The 18,227-nt window shown below is 39.4% G+C and overlaps 1 protein-coding gene across 3 annotated transcripts in view; it reads right to left on the bottom strand.

Annotated features, from left to right (window-relative positions):
• ITPR1 (inositol 1,4,5-trisphosphate receptor type 1) overlaps positions 1-18,227 on the bottom strand; it is a 394,249-nt gene that overhangs the window by 355,215 nt on the left and 20,807 nt on the right. For all 3 annotated transcript variants that reach the window (XM_027863906.1, XM_027863904.1, XM_027863905.1), the window contains exons 3-4: positions 12,108-12,214; positions 3,299-3,369 (exon numbers count right to left, since the gene is read on the bottom strand). In XM_027863906.1, the coding sequence (XP_027719707.1) occupies positions 3,299-3,369; positions 12,108-12,199 (163 nt within the window). In that variant the 5' untranslated portion in view covers positions 12,200-12,214. The remainder of the gene's footprint in view (positions 1-3,298; positions 3,370-12,107; positions 12,215-18,227) is intronic.

Here is an 18,227-nt window from a genome sequence, read left to right as displayed (position 1 = left end):
TGAATGTTCTGGAGCGGGAGAGTGACGTGGTCAGACTTGTGCCTTTGGGAAGATTATTTCAGCAGCTATGGGGATGATGGATCAGAAAGGATAGATCTGTCAGCAGGGAAACCAATTATGAGGCTTTTACAATATTCCAGGAGAAGGGTAACGATGGCTTGGTCAGCCATGGGAAGTAGAGGATCCGGGCTTTAGAGCTGGAAACGAACTTTAGAAGCCACTGAGTCCAACCTCCTCCTTTCACAGGTGAGGAAACTGAGGCAATACCAAGTTGAGTAACTTTCCCAGGGTCACACTGCTAATAAGAAGCTGGGGCAGGATTCAAATTCACACCTTTCTGACTCCAAGTCTATTGCTCTATCAACTATGCCATGCTGTCCCACAAAACTGGTCAGAATGCATGGTTGTGTGAAGAGAGGAGTCCGAGACAGATTCAAGAGATGTCCTGGGGGTAGAATCCAAAGGACTCTGCAAATAATTAGTTTGGGAGTGAGGGGGAGAGAGGTGTCCAAAATAACTCTGGGGCTTCAAACCTGAGGGACTAGAAGGGCAATGGCATCATCAAAAGAAATCTGAAAAGTAGGTTTGGTTTATGTGGTGGGGGGAGGTAGGGAGATGAAGAGTTGAGTTTTGAACATGCTGAGTTTGAAGAGTGCATGGGTCCTCAAGGAGTCAGCTGGAGATAAAGGACTGGGCTGGACTCATGGTTTTCCTTCTTTGTGAGTGACCTGTCACTGGTCAGGTATCTTTTGCATGCCAATGATGCTCATTTCAACTGAGATATGCACATGGATCCCTTTGGAAGGGGAAAATTTTTAAGCTGGTCTTTCTCAAAAAGAACTGCTCATCCTAAAAAATTTCATTCTGCCTTGTCACTAATTCAGTCTTTGAGAAGGTTTTGGAAATGGTTAACACCTGTCCACATCCATGGTCTTTCCTAAGAGCGTGCATGTCAAAGCTACCAAAGGAAAGCTGATTTCGCCTAGGCACCCATCCCTGCGCGGGAGCCAAGTCTACAGACAGGTTTTAAGTAGTAACTGACCTACATCTGCAGAGGTTTAATAAGCAGAGCCCATTGGAAACCAGATTTTTCCACAAACCTAAAGCAGCTTACTTTAGAACAGGAACAATTCCCAGAGAAATGCAAAGCATGTGACCCCGGCATGGGCAGGCCCAACAGCACATACTGTTCAGTTTTCTCCTTGTTCAAGACAGTAATCCATCGCTCTGGAATCACCCCTTATTCAACCAGAAAGATTTCCCCTAAACCAAAGGCACCTCGATAATGAGAATACCTGTACAATGAAGCTACAGCTCACTTAGATGACTTCCTCCATACTGGGGCACTGACCCTCGCTTCCCCTCCCCCAGCCCTTCCCCCCACCACTTTTAAATTTTTCTAATTTGAATGAAGCTAATGCCAACTCATTTCACATGGTATTTACTCCACATGACTTAGAGCTAGAAGGGGTCCTAGAGGTCCTCTGGTCCAACACTTCATCTTACAGATGAGAAAATTGAGGTAAAGTGACTTGCCCAAGGACCTACTGCTGACAAGTCATAGAGCCAGAATTTGAACCTAGAGCTTCTAACTCCAAATCCAGTGGTAGACCACACTATTTATTTAATGTCATAATATACCTGATTGTTGATCTCCCAAGAGGACTAGTTATGCCAGTTATGGCAGTTTAGCCCACCCTGGTCTTAAGTTCCTTTCAGACAATTAGATGAACAAGCATCTCATCAGCTTAAGAAGGCTGTGAAAACCATGAGGCTAAGGTCCCCCAGACTCAAGATCCAATGCTCTTTCTACTATTAGTGTGGTCTATACCACACTGCCTCTTTATTTATTTAATGTCTAGAGATTCCAAAATATCTCTCACCTTGGCTCCTTCTGTTCCTAAGATGCCCAGCTCCAGCTGAGGCAGACAAGGCTGTTTCACTATGGCAAGATCTCCCACGAGACAATTACTTCACACATTTGTGCAGGCATCATGGCCCCCCCCTACTCATGAGCCTCATGGAGGTAGGGATGGTGCCCTACTGCTCTCCCCAGCTCCCCTGGCACCTAGTAAAGTTCTCTGCTTGCAGAAAGCTCCTGCTAAGCATGAGTCAAACTGCTCATTTGGCCCAGCATTGCCCAGGTCTCTTCTCCTGTAGCCTTCAACTCAAAAGTTGGAATGTGCCGGTACCAGCCAAGGGTGCAGCTAAGCTATGCACGATAAACAGCGATTCTTAGGCAGGCTACGTTGTGGTTCACTTAACCATATCTTGAGTTTCTTATCTTAAGTTTCTATTACATTAAAGACAAAAATAGAGAGAGGTATGACTAAAAATAGCCAAGGAGAAAAGTCCTCTAGCTACTTCACCCATTCCAGAGTCTACAACAGAATGAACAAAACTGGTATCCAGCCTCGGATGAAAATCCTCTCCTAGTTGTTTGATACCAATTGGCTGAAGCTCGGTGCTGAAATTCTTGGCTTATCTCCAGTCTGATTATATACAACCTTCTCTTCTAGGCTCCTCAGCTTTGCCCAAAAAGTCAAAGTCCTAATTCACCAAACAGTCAGTACTTCCAAGTAAGGGGATATAATATGCAAGCACAAACCTTGCCCCCCCCCCCGAATAGAACCCAGAAATGGATAAATCCTGGGGGCATAACAAAAAAGATGCAGAATACTCTTTATTTCAATTACGACCTTATGCATTTTAAAGGATCACTATGAAGAGTTACAAAAATGTCTAAACAAAGCTACAAAATGAAGACAAAGAAAAAAGAATGCCCACACAAGAGAGGTCATAGAGTTTCCCTGCTTCCTTCAACTTAACTCAAAACACCAAATTACAGAAAGTGACACTGTCAAAGAGCTTTCTTTCCCAGGTTTAGAGACTGATTATCTCCAAAGAAAGAGCAAACAGTGCTGAGATAAACGTTCACAGGATCAGATCCATAAATTCTATTCCTTTAAAGAAATAAATGCAATCAGACAAAGCCTGAAACCTAATTAGCACTTAGTAAAATGTATTTAGTAGTTCAATTCAGATAGTCCAGGCCTTCATAAAAGCAATCCACTCATTTGTACTTGCCAGATGTTCTATTTTATTCAGGGACAGATTATTTGTGCAAGACTCCATCAACATTTCAAATTGACATCACAGTTTTAAGATGAGATATCAGGCAAGCACCAAGAGAAAAGCAAATACTTAAAAAGATTGTTTTTTGCTTCCAAAACTTTTCAAGGCACATTTAAGATCTCCCTGACAGTAGCAGCATCTCTTAGTTATTTGTCTATCTTACCTCGGAATTTCTTGGGCGGATTGTTCAGATCCCCTGCTTCTGGCTGCACAACGCATCGATCATCCACCAGACTGCAAAAGGCAGAAAGCATCAATTAAACCTTGAGGATATGCTAATGTAAAAGAACACAAGTCCTTCTTAATAACAGAATATGGATATACTGCATCAACCACCAGGAAGCAGTACACAACTGTGTGTACCTGCGCTCTGGGAACCAAGCAAGGCAGTAGCCCAGCTCAGTCCTTAGAAAAAACTACTGGAAGACAATGGTCCTCTGAGACTTCCTTCTATCAATCACAAACATACTGAGCTATCCCACAGCTAATCACCACACAAGAACTGTGACATACCCAGAGGTCACTTCTGAGCACGCCCTGGCCAAAAAAACCGGAAACATTTTATAAATAATGAATGGACGCTTACAGGTCCTATAGTGAATTTGATGTCTGGAATCAGGACAATGCCTTCATACACGCACTAGAGTAGCAAAGGTCCTTAAATGTGCAAACAAATAAGAATAATAGAATGAAAGAGTCAAAAGGAATTGTAGAGATTCCCTAGTCTGAGAGGGTTTAAATTGGGGTCAGGGAAATTTTTTTTTAAAAATACTTTGATAACTGTATTTGAAAATAATTGACTTCCTTTATAATCCTATGTATTTTATTTTATTCATTTGAAAACATTATTCTAAGAAGATATTAATAGTCTTTACCAGACTGCCAAAGAGTTCTGTTATACACAGAAGGTTAAACTCTGCTCTAGTCTAGATGAAACAGACAATTTCAGAGAAAACCCAGAAGACCTTCATGAACTGATGCAGAGTAGGGTGAGCAGAACTAGGAAAACTATACAATATTAACATTATAAAGAAAAACAACTTTGAATGACTTTAGAATTCTGATCAACACAATGATAAACTATGAGTCCAAACGAATGATGATGAAATACACCATTAACCTCCTGCCAGAGAGGTGATGAACTTAAAATGCTAAAAGAGACAAATGTTGACATTTGCTATATCAGACTACATAGATATGTAATGAGAGATTTGTTTTTATTTCTTTTAAGTTGCTCAGTGAGGGTAGAAGGTTAATGAAAGGGGTAGATTAGTTTAAAAATACTTGTTAAAATAAAAGTAATAAACTATTTTTAACTTTAAATACTTTATTAAAAATATTTTTAAAAATAAAAAATGTTATTCTGAGGAGTCCATAGGCTTCACCAAAGGGGTTAAATACACAAATTAGTTACAAACCCCTGCTCTAGTCCAGCACTTCTTAAACTGTGGGTCATGAGTCACATTCTTGTGTATAAGAACCCCTAAGATAGACAGAATTTCTGTCTATCCATCATTCAGGGCCCAGTTACAACGTTGCACTTTCTCTACGAAGCATTCCCTGGCTATTCCAGTTAGCACGGATCATGGAGAAGATGGTGGACAGGAGAAATAAAAGGGACCTTTATACGTTCTCTAATTTAACTGTCATTTTACAAATGAAAAAAACTTGGGCCCCTAAGTAAGTGGCAGAGTCAAGTTTCAAACCCAAGTTATGACTCCAATCCCATCCTCTTTCCTCTGTATCACTGCTGCCTCTCTGCCATACAATAAGGAGAGACAAAAGGTCACCAGCAAATGTCTTTGGAGGCAGCCAATCTATCTCCTTCAAGAACATGCATGATCTCAGAACAAGGAGGAAATCTGGCTTGGTCAAAGTGTACCCCAAAGCAGAGTCCCTTGAGCTCCTGGGCGTGCAAAGGGTCTAGGAGAATGTGGAGATATCACATGGAGACGATCAGAAACAGCATCCAGAACAAAATCGGACCAGAAACCCCAGTGGTTTGCCTGAGGTTCATCTGAAGGCAGCAGTAATGGACAGAGTGGAGGACTGGAAGTCAGTAAGGTCTGGGTTCAAATCTAGCCTCAGACCCTCACTATATGTGTGACTCTAGACAAGACACAACCTCCAGTATCCTCATCTATAAAATGGAGGTGATAATAGTATCTGTAATACTTCACCCGTGTTGCAAGAATCAAACAAGTTAATGGATGCAAAATGCTTTGCAAACATGAAAGTGCTATATTTTATCATCTTCACAGTCCTTAAAAAAGTACGTGGACTTAAATGAAGTATTTCTTTAGGCAGAAAAGAACTAGCTTTAATATGTAGACACATATTTAATATATATCTATATATGATTGCAATTATATTCCAAATTTAATGTTCAGGTTTAATTTTGCAATGGCTATCCTCAAGTGTCCGTTGAAAGCCCCAAAGAGCAATTAAAAAAAAAACCCAACTATCTCAAGAACTAAAACTAACAAATACAATATGTAGTAAAACTCAAAATAAAACCCTAATAAAAATCTTTGCAGTAAGTTTCTCTGATAAAGGTTGCATAACCAAGAAACTGAAGATACTGATTCCAATTTATAAGACCCAGGGCCATTCCTCAATAGGTGAAAGAATATGGACAGGAAGTTTTCAAAGAAGAGCTCCAAGTTATTGACCCTCAATGAAAAAATTCTCCCAATCGCCAATAATGCAAATTAAAACAACTTTGAGGGAAAAGGAGGGAGAAAGAAGATAAGGAGAAGGAAAGGAGAGAGAGGTTCATTCTTCAAATGCAATAAAATCAGCAATGTTCACTTCTCATTATCCTTTCCAAACATTTATCTGGTCACACTGGAAGTGACATGAAGAGAAGCATAAATGGGTTTGATGACACTAACTTAGGCACACTTAACTTCTCTGAATTTCAGGAGTAACTTCCTCATAACTGCTGAGTTCAAATGAGATAACAATAGGTAAAGTGCTTTGTAAACCTTGAAGCACTAGTTACATAAATGTAAGCTCTTATTCACTAGATGGTATAATAGAGTACTGGGCCTGGAGTCAGGAAGACCCAAGTTCAAATCTGGCCTCAGCCATTCACGAGTAGTGTGACCAAGTGACCATGGGCAAGTCATTCAATATGTTTTCCTCAGTTTACACATCTATAAAATGGGGGTCATGGGCAGCACCTACCTCACAGGCTGTTGTAAGGATCAAATGAGATGGTATTTGTAAAGTGTTTAACACAGTGCCTGATATATAGTAAGTATATGTTTGTTCCTCTTCCCCTGTATTTATTACCCCCTACCCAGATGAAAAAAGCTCCACCAAGTATGATGGTACTATGAACAATCTTGTTATGAACTTCGAATTTCCCAAGGTCAAAGACCAAATTAATTGAGAACATGGTTAGTTGCTTATTAAGGATTGTGATATTCAAATTTAATTTCACCTACAAATCTCTAACTGGTTCTTCTGTTTGAAACCACTGTTCCCGATACCATGGAAAGAGATTAATTGACAAAAAAAAAAAAAAAAGACCCAAGTTCACATCTCTCCTCTCAAAATCTGGGTGACTGGGCAAATCACTCCCGCTCTCTGACCCTTGTCTGCAGAACGAGAGGGCTGTATTAGACTGACTGAAGGCTTCCTCTAGCTCTCATCGTTGACATATATATGACATAAAGGAGTCTGCACCAGCAAAAAAGAAAGGTCACCATTAAGAAAAGTTTGGAGTCTGACCCTGGTCATAATGCCCAAGCTGCCTCTCTGCTCACTCCCAATGATTACTCACCATCTAGTACCTGCGAGCTAACCTACTAAGCTACAAGAATGCTTAGGAGAAGTCAGTGTGCAGCCCAAAGGTATGAATAGCAGAGGGAATTTTTTAAAACTTTTTTTTAAAAGAAAAATAAGACCAAAGGGTCAATACTAAACATCAAAATGAATCTGCTTCCCTAGACACCCACTCCTAAAGAGCCAGAGAGTAATGATATAATGCCTAGGACAAACTCCTAGATGTTTAAATGACAGTCAGAAAATGACATCAGAAATAAGTACATTTTCAATACACAGGAATGAAAGAAAGCGTCAAGCTGCCACCAGGACTGGGGTCTTAAGAGAGCTGGTGGTTATCCTCTCTCAAATGCTTTCACAATAGTTACTGTCAGGAAGTAACTCAGCTCTGGCTCACACTTTGCACACACAAAGAAACTAAGAGTAGTCCTTGATTATCCAGGGAATACTTACTTAACTGGCTGGTCACTTGGTTCTTGTATCTAATCGGTCCTTTGTTTCTCTAATCTACTGTGACCTCCCTTTGGGACATTATATAGGACTCAAGGGCAATCTAGGGAAGAGAGAATTGGGGGCAAGATGAAATTCTAATATCATAAAATCACAACTTGGAATAATGAGGGTGTGGCCACTCTGAATTCGTGTGAGAAACTGGAATTCCTGGACAGCTTTAAAGACATGCAGTTTTGTTGCTTTGAAATACAACCAAGAGAGACATCTTAGTGGCAGGAGGTGAGAGCTAACAGCTTCTTTTGGAGCTCCAAGCCCCAGGGGGATTCACCAGCATCTGATCCACCCTAACAGGAGCACCAGGCCTTGCTGCTGCTGCCCTTCCAGAGGGTTTTTCCCAAGTGGCACTGAGATCTACTTCTAAATTCGACATTCTGTGGCAATATAGCATTGCGAGAGACTGCTGATTAATGACCACAGAGGAGGTGGAGATATAGGAAATCTGAAGTTTGGTCGGCCTGGGACATCTCTGCTATTGAACTAAAGGACAGAGAGAACTGGAGCAGGGTGCCAGAGCGTGGAGTCTTACACCAGGCCAGAAGAAAAGGAGACTAGGATGTAGCTGGGACCAGTTCTGTCCTCACTGATGTCACTTGGTGTAGGGACTGAGGCTAGTGAAAAGTAGATTCCCCAGTGTGGTGTGGGAAGAGGCAGAGACACCTTTGAGTTCCAACCTTCGGGGGATCTGCCATCAAAAAAAAAGGAATCAGAAACTGAATGATAGGGGAATAAAAGAAAAAAGACTGAAGTTACGAAAGATCCCAGAAGAAAATTCTGTTTAAAAAGCTGAGTGCACAAATCAACAGGTCAGCTATTAATATCAGAAGAGAAGATGACATCTAAACAAACCCAGAAATCTCTGAGTAAATATAACAAGACAAAGAAAAATGAAGCAACACATGATGATTCCCAAGAGAGCAAAAACTTTGGATTCCCAAGAAAGTAGGGAATCACAGCAGAATGTTTCTGAATGGTACAAGAGAATAATGGTATAAGAATCTTCAAAGCAAGAGTCTATGGCCTATACAGGAGAAATAATTGACAGAATTGAAAAACTTGAATCTGCCTTAGCAAATATCTCCAAAGAAGCAAAAGAGAAAAAGCTTTAATTCTATGAGGAACACAGACTAAAGAAGAAATAAAGATACCTAAGGACCATGAAAGAATAACAGCTTAGAAAGGAGAACTAATGATGATAACAAAGTAAAGAAATTCTTTTTAGAAAGACACAGAATATTTAAAAATTAATAAAATACGTTAAAAGAGAAAGGAGGAAGGGAGGATTTTAATCAACTAATGGAGAAAGAAAAAAAGAAAGAATTAAATTATATTAAAGGAAGAATGAAAAAAAATTAATAAGTAAACTCCAAAAACTAGGTAAAAGGATGACAAAAAGAGGGGTTAGGGAGAATGGGAGAATATTTATTCATTTATAGCATTTCTTTTTTTTTAATTTTGAGTTCCAGATTCCTTTCCTCCCCAACTCATTGAGAAGGCAAGCAACAAGATACCCATTATACCTGTGAAGTCACTCAAAAAATTTCTGCACTAGCCACATTGGGAGGGAAAAGGCAAAAAATGACGAAAATGAAAAACAGTATTCTTTGATCTGCACTCAGTTTATCTGTTCTCTCTCCAGAAGTAAATAGCGTTTTTCATCATGAGTCCCTTGGAATTACCTTGGATCACTGTATTGATGAGGGTAGCTAAGTCTTTCATAATTGACTATCATTACAATATTACTGCTTCTGTGTATAATGTTCGGCTAGTTCTGCTCACTTCACTTTTTATCAATTTGCATATGTCTTCCCAGGTTTTTCTGAAACCATCGACTTCATCATTTCTTATAGCATGATAGCATTCTATCACAATCATACCACAACTTATTCAGACATTCCACAATTGATGGGCATTCCCTAAATTTCCAATTCTTTGCCACCACAAAAAGAGCTGCTATAAATATTTTTGTACATGTGCATCCTTTTCCTTTTTCTTTGATCTCTTTGGGATACAGATCTAGTAGGTAGTATTGCTAAGTCAAAGAATATGCACAAAGAGTATGCCCTTTGGGCATAGTTCCAAATTGTTCTCCAGAGTGGCTGAACCAGTTCAAAACTCCACATCCCCCTCTAGCATTTGTCATTTTCTTTTTCTGTCATCTTAGCCAATCTAGTAAGTGTGAGGTAGTACCTCGGAATTGTTTTAATTTGCCTTTCTCTAATCAGTAGGGATTTAGAGTGTTTTTTCATCTGATAACTTCGATTTCTTCTGAAAACTGCCTGTTCATATCCTCTGACCGTTTATCAATTGTAGAGGGAGGAATGTAAGGGTAAAGAAAAGAAAATCGGAGGTAGTTAGGTGGCACAGCGGATAAAGCACTGACCCTGGAGTCAAGAGGACCTGAGTCAAATCCGGCCTCACACATTTGATGCTTACTAGCTGTGTGACCTTGGCCAAGTCACTTAACCCCACTGCCTAGCCAAAAAAACAAAACAAAACAAAACAAAAAACAGAGAGAGTATGAAAGAGAGAATCTAAGGAAATAGATTAAGCAAAAATAACTTAAGAAACAACAGTATCTTTAAAGAGGATGAATTTTTTAAAAATCCAAATTCAGAAAAAGAAAACCATATTAGAGACAAGGATAAAAATATAAACCTAACTCTTATAACTTTACATGCGAATGGATTAAATAATCCAATAAAATAAGTTACAAATTGAATATGAAAACAAAGCCCCAAAATCTGTTGCTTGTCAGTTTTAAGAGTTTTTTTTTCTCATTCTTTTTTTTCTTTAAAAAACAGTCTTTGTTATATGGAGTGGCTCTCATCAAGGGAGAGGGGTACTAGAAGAAATTATGCAATGTAACAACAAATTATAAGAATTAAAATTTTAAAAGAAAAAAAAGAAATACAGCTAAGAGAAAAACAAAGAGGTTCAAGTTTAACTGATGGATGAGTCCTTTCTAATTAGCAGCTGGGGCCTCTGTTCCTACTGTAACCATTGTGTGTTATTGGTATATAATTAAAAATGCCTGAAGTGCCTGAAAACAGCTTGTTCTGCTAAGTAGATAAATATTCACCCTGGAATCTTTTTTCGTTATTGGCTTAGTAAGTTTTTCCCACAGATAGAAAGTAAACTTAGGCCACATTCCAGTTAAAATTATAATGTGTTTCTAGGTGAACGTCTAAGTTACAGAATCTCAGAGACGGAAGTGACCTCAGAGGTCACCTGGACCAACCAGAGCGTACCACAGTATACTCTGAAATATCACTGACAAAGGGTCATCCCACCTTCACTTGAAGACCAACAGTAGGAAAGAATCCACTAATCCCTGAGGAAGCCCACTGGATCGCTCTAAGCTTTTGCTCACACCAAGCCAAAATCTGCCACCTTGCAACTGTACTTCCTGCTCCTTAGTTCTGAAAACTGAACAAGTACTAAACAAATTACGGTATAAGAATATATTGGAATAGTACTATATTAGAAGAAAGAATGGACATGATTAATTACAGAGAAACATGAGAAGACCTACATGAGCTTATGCAAAGCAAAACAAGGAAAATAATACACACAATAACTATAACAATACAAATAGAAAGAACAAAAACATTATAATTGAATGTTGTAAAGTTATAATGATCAAGCTTGACTCCAAAGAAGAAATATGAGAATGTACCTTTTTTCCTACTCTGAAGTGGTTGAACAACACTATGAGTAAAGAACACTATATAGTATGTCAGAAGCAGGTGATGTGTTAAAGGTAATTTTGCTCAACTTTTCCTTCCTCTTTTTAATTCTTAGATATAAGGAAGGGGAAGGCTTCTCTCTCTGGGAGGGCAAAGGGGAATAGGACACATTGGGGAAAAATAGATAACATTAAAAAAAAGACATCCATTTTTTTAAGTCAGTCAACAAGCTACAAGACCATTACCTCTTCCCCATGACAACCTTTCAAACACCTAAATACAGCTATCATGTCACACCACCCTCCATCCCTGCCCAGGTCTTCGTATTCTCACTATCTATCCCCAAATCTGCCAAGGAATCTTCATATAGCATGGTCTCCAGTCATCTCTGGTCACCTTCTTCTGGACAAGCTTGAGACTTTCTAAAATGAACCACTCAGAAGTGAAGACAACAATGGATAAGTGATCTTACCAGAAAAAAAAAAGTGATGCTATCAGCATCCTTTTCTGAACCCTACGCCTCTCTATGCAGTCGAAGATAACAAGAGCTTGGGGAGTGGAAAGATATTTCATACTACGAACTCACTGAGCTTCAATCCACTGAAAATTGCAGATCCTTTCAGATGAACTGCTGTCTAGCTACATCCTCCTCCTCTCCTATACTTGTGAGGTTTTATTCCTTCTGAATTCACGTTTTATTCTATTTCAGAAAAGCTTTTTGTGATAAAGATTTAAAAAAAAGTTATGACTAAAATGAAGTTTGAAATTAGCTAGAGATTTCAGTGGTGGGGAGGAAGGGGGGAAAAAAGAAATTAGCTATAAATTTCAACTGTCCCACTCTTTATACCATAATACTTACTATAGCCAGGTAAAAAAAAGTGATCACAACCATATAAAATCCTTCCATAGGACTTTTAAATTTAGGTTACTGAAATAAAGATTTTTTTAAAGCCTGTCACATAAGACATCAGCAGCTCTTACCCCAAGGTGCTGATAAATCCATTTGTCGATCCCTCTGCGTAAAGAGAACAAATGTCTCCAATATGCAGGAAACTAGACATCTTGTCAGACATGTTGTCTTGAGGATCCTAGACAAAGGAAAAACATTCATTGGTTAGAAAGCTAGAAATGCTTTCAAGGGAAAATGCCACTGGAGGTGGTGGTGCCTCAGTTTTCCCCAAAAGGCTTATTTCTAAGACTCAATAAACTGCTGATAGGTAAGGAGTGTATTAAGGGGTTAAGTAAGACACATGCAGCAAACACAGTTTCTAAAATTAAATTCATTTTCAGGACTCTCAAACAGTGATCTACTTCTTCTCCGATGAAAGTCACACCTGAAGCATACAATTTGAGACTTCTCTGCAATCTATAGTAGATATAAATAAAGAGCCTCCAAGGAACTCAGCCAAGACCTAGAGGTGATTAAAGAGTCAGAGCACTGACTTATGAGATATATTAACATATTCAGTTCACCTCAGGGAATATTCAGCAAGAAAGGAAAGCCTGGAAGAAAAATCATATACTGCATTTCAAGGATACATAGTCCCAGGTATAAAATAAAGTGGATGAAGGTAAAGGAGAGACAGAGGATTTCTCTTGAAAGCTCTTCTGGCAAACTAAAACCTTGGGAAGTGTCCAGGGATAAGGCAGAGAACCTGGGTTCAAATCCCAAATCCCAACTCTAATGATTACTAGCTGAGTGACTTTGGGCATAACAGTTACTCTCCTTACACACTCCAGTTTTCACATCTGTAAAATACTTAGAATGATGGCTTCTTTCAAGACTCAGCTCAAACGCTACCTTCTCCCTGCCCAACCCCCAGCTGCTAGCACCATCTCCTCTTAAGTTATTTTTCCTATATACTTTGCACACTATATATTTTCTGCATATATTTTGAATATACATATTTATAGACGTATTGTTTCCCTCATCAGAATATAAGCTTCTTGAGGACTCATACTGTTTTTGCTTTTGCTTTTTGGCCCCAATGCTTTAGCACAATGTCTGGAACACAGTAATGTCTACATGCTTAAATGGCCTCGATGAATAAGCAAGTCCAAGCTGTAGGTTTCCTCTAACCTCCATCATTCCCATTTAATCATGTGAAAATACATCCCATCTCCAAAGACCCTACACACACACACACACACACATACACACACCCCAAAACAGAAATATTGGCATGACTCATCATAACAGCTTTCATCAGAAGGGTAAATATTTAGGAGCGGCAGTTGTGTTATAAGGGCCATATTGATGATGCTGTTTTTAAAAACAGAATTGTGTGTAGGAAGCTAGCATACAGGCAGGTGAGGCCTACAGCCAACCACCAAATATTACCCAAGTGTTCAGGATGACTAAGGACTTCTCATCTTCCTTGCTCTAGGTCTTGACTTCAAATTCATTTTTCCGTCTATTTATGAGCACCTTCTGGAAACCAGAAATAATTTACCACACAAAATTTATAAAAGACCAAGATGATTATAATGGAATATAAAAATACTTTCACTCGTAAGCTAGCTTCCTAGATGCCACGTTTTCTTTGCAGGGGAATTACTTAACTGTGAAGAAATCCCAGAAAGAATAGGGGCTAGCCTCTCCTACTTCCAGAAAAATGCTAAAAGTCAATCACTGAAGTATTCCTACCTTGTTGGTGAAAAAAAAAAGGGAAAAAGCTATTTATTCCAAAAATCCAATCCTGCCACTGCATGAGGGATAAACAACATTTATCAGGCATGAACTTGTTTACAGAGAGAGGCAGTAACAAAGAATACATAACAAGGCTTTAAACAATAGAGCCAGAGTTCATGGACACTTGGGAAATGGGAACAGATCTACAAGTAATAGACAGAAAGGACAATTCACCAAGTATTTGTCCTCTTCAATAGCATGTGTTTTTCTCTTACGTAATCTTAACTATATTTTTATGAGCTGAAGGTAAGCTAATTTGTTTAAGCAACACATTATTATATTTCCCCTTTCTGGTAATATATTCAAAATAAAGTCACTTGATAGTCATGGCTTATCTTAATATGAACTAGAGTTTATTTTGGGCTAATTCACCAATAGATAAGCAGTACATTTCTAGGTCCAATTGTCAGATAAAAATTTCTGAGGAAAATTCAAATTGCTTTTTTATTTTTCAAACCTCATAAAAGCTCATCAAGAGTTGTTGAGGGGCAGCTAGATAGCACAGTGGATAGTGCGTGGGCCCTGGAGTCAGGAGGACCTGAGTTCAAATGTGGCCTCAGACACATGATACTTACTAGCTGTTGTGACCCTGGGCAAGTCACTTAACCCCAATTGTCTCACCAAAAACAAAAAAACAAACAAACAAACAAAAAAAAACAAGACAAAAAAAAAAGAGTTGTTGAATGTGAGGACAGAGCCCACAAAACCACAGAACTAGAAGGGGCCTCAAGGCCACCTAGTAAAACCAGAAGCCAAACCAGATCCCCTATTTCCACTTCTGCTGTAAGGCCTGCAATGGAAGGGACAGGGAACGGGGTGTTCCACTTACTCCCAAAGCAAAAGCTCGGATTATTAGGAAATTATTTCTTACACTCAACCTACATGTGCCTCTTCTCAGCTTCCACTCACTGCTCTTAACTCTGCCTCTGCAGGCCCAAGAAGATTGAAGCTTTTCTCTGAGAACCCCTCCCAAAGACAGCTATCAATGCAGACCCCAGTTGAAAAACTGCCCAGTTGGACCCATGTCTCTCCTTCCCCTCAGAGTAGCTCATGAAAACGCCTGCCCAGCCTCTAGGGAGAATGAGCCGAGACAACCAAGCTAGTTGCTTCCCCTCCAAGTTGTCATCACCAGGTGAGCAGCCAAAATCCTCCTGTTCTCTGCTGGAGAAATTGACAAGAAAGATCTGTTTCTGACCAACCTGGACACCGATCTTCGGAGATGCTTGGCCGGACACCCCAGGACCCAACACCATCCTGGCCAAGCATCCCTCAGAGCCCATTGTATTTGCTTTGTTTGTAGGTGAAAGGTTGTCAGCAAAAAGTTTCTTAGTTACAAACTGCCACTGTTATCCATTTAGGTGTAGGCAATAAATGTCACTTATTTCCTTTTTTTTCCCTTCATTTTCCCTGAAACCAGAGAGACTGGTCCACCCACTACATCTTATGATGGGTGGGTAGCCTGCTAGGAAATTTGCCAGGGACCACAGTTAAAAAAGATACCTACACAAAACAGTTTTTTTTTTTAAAAAATCCTACTTTTCCCAGGGGTCTCTAGCAACAATTACACTAACAAAGGATTAAGTTAAAGGCTTCCTGGTACTACTGGCAGCTTCCAATGGCTTCCCCATTAATTAAGCATTAGCGACCTGGAGAATGCCTTACTCCATCATTCTCTTGGAAGGAAACAAATCTCTGTAAAGTCAACAAATAGGGAGGGCATCCAGGGCCAGGAGGGATGGGGGAGGAGGAAAAGTCCATGAGTGATGGGACTAACAGACTGGTCATCTGGAAAGTTTCCTGTTGTTAAGAGTGCTTGGGAGAGCCTGCTTTTTTATCTGATCCTGTACCATTTGTGCCTGCAGACGTCTTCCGGCCAGTCTCACACTATGCTCCTGTTTCAATCCACTTACAGACAAGAAACGCTGGGGGATCTCCAAGAGGAAAACCAGATGTACTAACTTGCTGAGGCAGCAGTTTAGACAAACTCTTACTGTCACTCTCTGGGCTTGAAAACCCACCTGGGATAGTTGGACACCCAAGGGCTCCAACAGCTTGTGGAAAATAGGGGAAAGCCATCTTTTCCTGAGATATTCACCTTTCCTAGAAGATTAAATAGGCTCATGGGAGATTCTAGTGCTTTAAAATTTATATTCATTAAGGCAAAGAGCTCAATGATTAAAAGCCAGTTGAATGTCACAGCAAGTAAACTGAGGAATGAACCTGGCAATATTATTTCATAGACAATAGCTATCTTCTTCACTCAAGAGAAAGGCTAATTAAAAATTCAGGAAGATTCAAACACTCAAATAGTTCTATGATTTCATTGAGCTGGGGAGCTCTACCCAATGAAGCATATCATAACTCATCCTGTGTTTCTCATGCATGTCCTCCCACAACGGGTCCACCCACTATACCAGAGGTCTTCCTTTCTCTCACCCAACATTGTGAGAGTACTAGTGAAACACTCTACTCCGGATGTCTACCTGTCATCCCTCCCTCTTGCCACCTGACCAGCACATCTTCTCTTTCTGGTGCACAATTAATTCTCAAATGACATCCTTTATGCCTGTTCATCACAGAGTTCCTTGTTAGTTATATGGTACAGCCTGCTTACAGACACTACATGCCCTTTCGTGGTTCTCTGGGCAATGTTCATCTCTAGTTCATCAAAGGCAGTGGTGTCCCAGGTCTCACTGCCATATAGCAACACCAGGAAAATGTCTACATTGAAAAGATGGGTCTTTACTGTTATGGGAAGCTTGGAGTCAATAAGGGAGTTTCATAATCTCTTAAAATCAATCCAGCCCACTCTTCTACTCCTTTTCAATTCTAGGCCCAGCTTACCATTGATCAGTATTGTCTGTTCCAGATATACATACTGTTGTAAAGTTCTGTAGGGTGTTCATTCAGATGAACATTGAATATGAACAATAAACATTCTACTTCATTCCGTTGGTCTTTCCCACACAGATGAATAAGCCAATGCCTTCTGAGTTATTACAGAGCTTTTCCATGAGGCTCTACAATGTCTTGGGGCTTGATGCAAACAATATAATGTCATCGGCAAACAGCTGAACATTTGGAGGACCTCACTACTCTTCCCAATCTGAACCTCATGCCTGATCTCCTCCATAACAGTGGCGAATAGCTTTGGTGAGTCTGTATCTCCCTATTTTATGCCTCACCTGATGTTTAGATCATTGAACAGATGTTGTGACATCTTCCGAGAAGTCTTGAATTACCTTGATGTACTGATGGTAAAGGAACCTATAAGGCAACTTTTGTTCTACCCAGTGGAATGTTTTTTCTGTAATCAACAAGTAATAGAGAGACAACAGGTTCTTTAATTTTTCCACATCTTTCAGTCAACTATGATATGGTAACTACACAGTCAATTATTGAATATCATTGCAAAAGTGTGCTTGTTCCTTTCAAAGACTCTCATCAAGGATGCCCTCAATTTATGCAAATAAATAACCCTCATAATGATTTGTAGAAATGCAATATAGGTATAGAGATTGGCATTTTCTTGGTCACTTGTTATTACCAATAAGGCCCAAGGTGTTTTTCCCCCCATGTGTTCAGTATCTTCTCCTCCTTTAGTTTCTTGTAAATTGGTCCCTCAGTTCCAAGTGTCTTCCTCTAGTAGTGACCTCCTTTCTATATGTTTGATCCAGGTCAGATGCTTTTCCTATCTTTGTTTTCTCTAGTCCTTTTTCTCCTTCTTCTAACTGTGGTGGGATGGTCCCACAGCGGTGGTTGGATGATTCTTGATGAAGAAAATGATTTGTTCTAATAGTGTTTGCAATTCTTTTCCTTTTTTTTTCTTCTGTTTGTAGGCTTCTTTCCATTTTCATCTGTGAATGTCCTTGGGATACCTTGGATATCTTGCCAATCTTTCTTTGGACTGGTTTTGCCCTCTACTCATTCATGAAACAACAACGCTCATAGTCTGCCATCATCCTTTTCCCCAAACATTTTTATTCTAACATGGTGCTGCCTTTGACAGTCGCTATCACTCTCCATTTAGTGAGTAAATCAAACGTTTGTTGACTAAGGAGTTTTTTGAACTTCTTTGATTTTCCTGTTGTAGCAATTTATATTAATCTGACTACTGGATTAAATTATTACAGTCAGTGTAATTTCTATTATCCTTGCCATATCTGATTTATAATAATTTGTTTAACAAATTCAGGGTTGAATCTTAACAATTACATAACAATACAATGTTTCCATTTTTATTATAAGTCTGATCTTAGATCTGACAGGTCAGTGGTCTGGTGTGGCACAGGGATAATTTACATGTAGGTAAGTCTTTTCTTGTTTACTAAAATGTTAAAATTTAAAAATTAAAATTAAAAACTTTCATTTTTTAAGATATTATTTGATGCTGGCCAGGTCTGGCCCCT

Source organism: Vombatus ursinus, unplaced genomic scaffold (genome assembly GCF_900497805.2).
Source record: "Vombatus ursinus unplaced genomic scaffold, bare-nosed wombat genome assembly UNPS02014773.1, whole genome shotgun sequence".
Classification (NCBI taxonomy): Eukaryota; Metazoa; Chordata; class Mammalia; order Diprotodontia; family Vombatidae; genus Vombatus; species Vombatus ursinus.
This window is presented reverse-complemented; position numbering and strand designations above follow the sequence as displayed.